This window comes from Epinephelus lanceolatus, chromosome 15 (genome assembly GCF_041903045.1).
Source record: "Epinephelus lanceolatus isolate andai-2023 chromosome 15, ASM4190304v1, whole genome shotgun sequence".
NCBI classification, from domain to species: Eukaryota; Metazoa; Chordata; class Actinopteri; order Perciformes; family Serranidae; genus Epinephelus; species Epinephelus lanceolatus.
This window is the reverse complement of record NC_135748.1, coordinates 34,795,453-34,799,315: the sequence shown is the minus strand read 5'-3', so window position 1 is coordinate 34,799,315 and position 3,863 is coordinate 34,795,453. Positions and strand designations below refer to the sequence as shown.

The window sequence follows — 3,863 nt, the reverse complement described above, 5'->3', positions numbered from 1 at the left end:
CTATTTTTTTGTCGCATGACGTGTACCAGAACTGTATAGGAAAATTTGAAAATCCAACAATATCTTCTGTTTTTACAGGTTTTGTTCAGGTTAAATGGTGCAATTTTGGCATTTTGAAAAGAGAACATGTCTTTAAATTACACTGGGTGGTTTTGGAGGTTCAGAGTATTGAAAACAAACACAGAATACAACCATTTAAGCCCCAAGTCACAATAAAACACACAAGTCCGTCCCCAATGCTTAAAAATCATTTAACATGCCCCTATCATAATAACAGTCCCTTACCAACACCAAAATCTTGTGCAAAAAAAGTAAAAAAAAAAAGAGGAGAGAAATGAGTAGTTCAGTACAAAATAAGACTGGGTGATTTATTAATCTCATCAAGACCATTAATACAAAGCAGTTAAAAGGCCACATACCATCAAATAAACCGACTGCTGAATCAAGCTGTTACAGTGCCACCGGAGGAAAACCAATCTGTTATTCTGTTGGGGCTGGGATTTAAGAAAAACACACAAATCAAACCAACAGAGAACAAAAATTTGGCTAAATCAACCCCACCAATACTGGCTCGGGAAACTCGAGGAAATGGACAGAACATGTGTGAAGACAGTAAAGTGAATTGACTTAAGCTGTGGATTAAAAATCCTCCAAAACTCCTCTTTTCTCTCTTAGTTTGATCAGAAGTTTAATCATCCGTCATCATGTGCACAAAACACAGCGCGAGGAAGAGGAAGAAGAAAAAGGGCACGAGTGATTTTTCTTAAATTTCGCTGCAATCCAGCTCGTGGTGTCGGACATCCTCAGGTGTTTGTCTTTTATACACATCATGGGGATCAAAGTGAGGTGGTAGACGCGTGTTTTTCTGCCCTGATCCACGTAGAAAGTGAGTTTGAACAGTTGCATAGGACCACTGCATTTTACAAACATGACCTATAACAACTGTGGCTCTTCAACAGTACAGCCTAAAGTGCACAAAGTGTGTTTCTCAGAAGAAAAAAAAAAAAAAAGTCCAATTCTTCACTATGCTCAAATACTTGCAACCGAATATGTGTGTGTGTATATTCAACTGCAACTTTAATACAACTCCAACCTCTGTTTAATGAGTGTTAGCATTAAAAAATCTTTGAAAAGGAGAAAAGGCAATTAGTAGGATGTACAAAGTGAAGCACACGTCTAAGTGCTTGGCATATTGAACTGTGTATTCTTTTTTCATTGCTTCAAAACAGCTACGGGGCAGGGAAGAAAAAAATGGCTTTCCTCAGTTAATACTCCCAGTGTTTCAACTGGAGATTGTCTGTAAGTAAGTTAGTGACAGTGACCTGTTTTTTTTCTGGTTTTGTTTTTTTAGTTTGTTTTTTTTATCCGACTGTAGCAGCATTGGATTATTAGGCAATATTTGACTGAACAGATGCGGATGAGGGTACAATACAACAGGGAAAAGAAAAAAAAAACTTGTCACTTTATACAAATTATTTAGTTAGTGTATACATGTTATACACAGTATCCACAAACATGTACAATTTCATAGTGTATAGCTTTGTTCTAAACATTACATAGGCAACTTTATTTTTTAGCATTTTAGACACCATTTTGCTTATTTCTGTAAAGTAGAAAACAAAATAAAAGGCACATCTGAGCATGATGCATGGATTATTTCAGTCTTTCCAAAGTGAAACAAAAATGTTTTCAAGCAGAAAAAAAGAAAGAGAGACAGAAAGAAGAAGTTAAAAAGTTCCTCTTTTTCATGGGTTCTTTAGGTATTTTGAGCAGCCACTGGGGGGAGCTGACCCAACTCTGGTGGGAGGCTGCGTGCTTCCAGTGCTGAGTTTTAATACCAATGAAGAAGAGTTGGTCAATGGGGGGCTTTTGGAGAAGAGCACAGTGTCAAGACAGCAGCGCACGTCTGTAAGGGGATCGGTTAAGACATCAGCTTTCGAAGAGTTGGAGAGAGAATGACTCTCTGCTCGTCTTTGTCCTGGATTGGTGCTGTTTGATAAATCGTGGCAGACCTCCCTCTGTCGCACGCCGCTGAGGGAGGTTTTCTAATCGAAACCTGCTGACTTTGCCCAAACTCGATGTGCAAATGGAGTGTTCTCGGCTCTTGCTGTCCCATCCGGGCCGAGAGGACTGGAGCCTGGGGTCAGAGGTCACCGCTGTTGGATTTTTAAAGGCAACATTTTGTGGCTGCAGAGAGGCCTGTCTTCGGATACAAAAAACAGTCAGACAGTTTGACTCACGTCTTTTACAGTCACAGTGTACAGTTGAGATACAAGGTGGGGGATTCAGTGTCGCCGCCTTTATGCGTTTCTTTTAATGTCACATCTGTTTTTTAAAAAAAAAAAAACAAAAAAAAAAAAGAAAAGAAATCCCTTATCCCCCTGCATAAAATAAGACTTTGGCAACTGTTTGTTTCTCAGTTCGTAGGAAAAACGAGTCAATGGAAATGTTTGCTGCTCACAGCCACTGTCCAAGAGCTACTTCTAAGTGGATCGTTGAAGAGGAGAGAGGTTTTAAAAATCTGTGAGCTGCAGCAGGACTCCAGATGATGTCAATGCCCAAAGAAACAAAGCATGACATTTGAGGCTACAAAGTCCAAGGCCCCCCCACATTGGCCCCATCCTAACGGAGGAGTGGGGCGTGGGGTAAGTGTACGTTAAGAGTGGGAGGGGTGAGAACTTTTGTCAGGAGCAGACCGTCCCCGCTCCGCTCAGAACAAACAGACACAAACACTCCTTGTTGTTTTATTAGCTGGCACACCGGTGAAGGTTTCTCATTGGCACAGAGGGTTTGTGATGAAGGCGGAGCTACTGATCCCCTGAGAGGCACAGCGGGGGGTAGTGATTGGTCGATGCAGAGGGCGGGTGGGTGGAGTTAAGAAAGTGTGGAGCAGTGTTATTTTTTTCTGATCAGTAGCTTTGAGTCCACTGTGTCGTAGTTTGCAGGAGACAGTTTGAAGTTTGCATTTCAAGATCACCTCTAGGTGTTTTTAAAAAACCGAAATAACGCAGACTCACTGGCTGCTGTCGGTGTTCTCCACCAATGAGAGGCCTTGTAGCGGCGGCTGCAGCAGCTCCCTTTTGTATGTCTTTGGTGGGAGTTTGGGGAGTTGTGGGCTGGAGTTGTGGCGTGGGGGGACAGGTGGGGCGGTATTGGGAACAGGGAGAGGGTAGAGGCTGTTCTGGCTGGCGCTGAGCTGGCAGCTCCGCCTGGGGATGCGGGGCGACGGCGTACTGGGCGGGGTGTTGGGGGAGCTGGGGGAGCTCCCAAAGTCCCAGTGGTATCGGCCCACGGGGGAAGGCTGCATGTTGACAGGGTAGTTGATGAAGATCTCTGGGGGCCGCTGGGGCACAGGCGGAGGCGTGTCAGGCAGAGGGTCACGGGGTGGCGGGGGAGGAGGGCTGGGCAGGGGGCCGTCCATGGGGGGACCGTTGTAGACTGGTGGTCGAGGCTGGTTCCTGGGCAGAGGAGGGGGCAGCCGGGGAGGGATGGCTGGGGGGCTGTCGGACATGGACAGCTAAGACACAGAGAAAACATGGAGATCAGAACAGAGATAAGCAGAGCGCAGGTTAGGATGTAGAACCTGTTTACAACTGCTATTAACATGGGTTTTGGTGATCCGAACACAAGCGGACAGTCATGACAAATCGCTGTTTCAATAGGGCAAAACGATGGATGACCACTCAACGCTTTGTCCAACTTGTCGAAAAATGTGTTATTTGGGCATATAATGTGTAAGAGTGTTAGCGTACTGTCACCAAAACAACCACCACATCTTGCACCGATGACATCATACTTGTCAAGGACACATGAGGACACATTAGTGTTGACGCTAAAAAAGGATATGCAGTCAAATGTGTCCA

General features: G+C 44.4%; 2 protein-coding genes across 3 annotated transcripts in view; one reads left to right on the top strand and one right to left on the bottom strand.

Moving 5' to 3' along the window:
• dmac2l (distal membrane arm assembly component 2 like) overlaps positions 1-3,863 on the top strand; it is a 274,066-nt gene that overhangs the window by 199,216 nt on the left and 70,987 nt on the right. The window lies entirely within an intron of this gene.
• The window catches only part of sos2 (son of sevenless homolog 2 (Drosophila)), a 55,639-nt gene continuing 52,118 nt past the window's right edge, over positions 343-3,863 (bottom strand). For both annotated transcript variants that reach the window (XM_033642858.2, XM_078175245.1), the window contains one exon: positions 343-3,517. In XM_033642858.2, the coding sequence (XP_033498749.2) occupies positions 3,014-3,517 (504 nt within the window). In that variant the 3' untranslated portion in view covers positions 343-3,013. The remainder of the gene's footprint in view (positions 3,518-3,863) is intronic.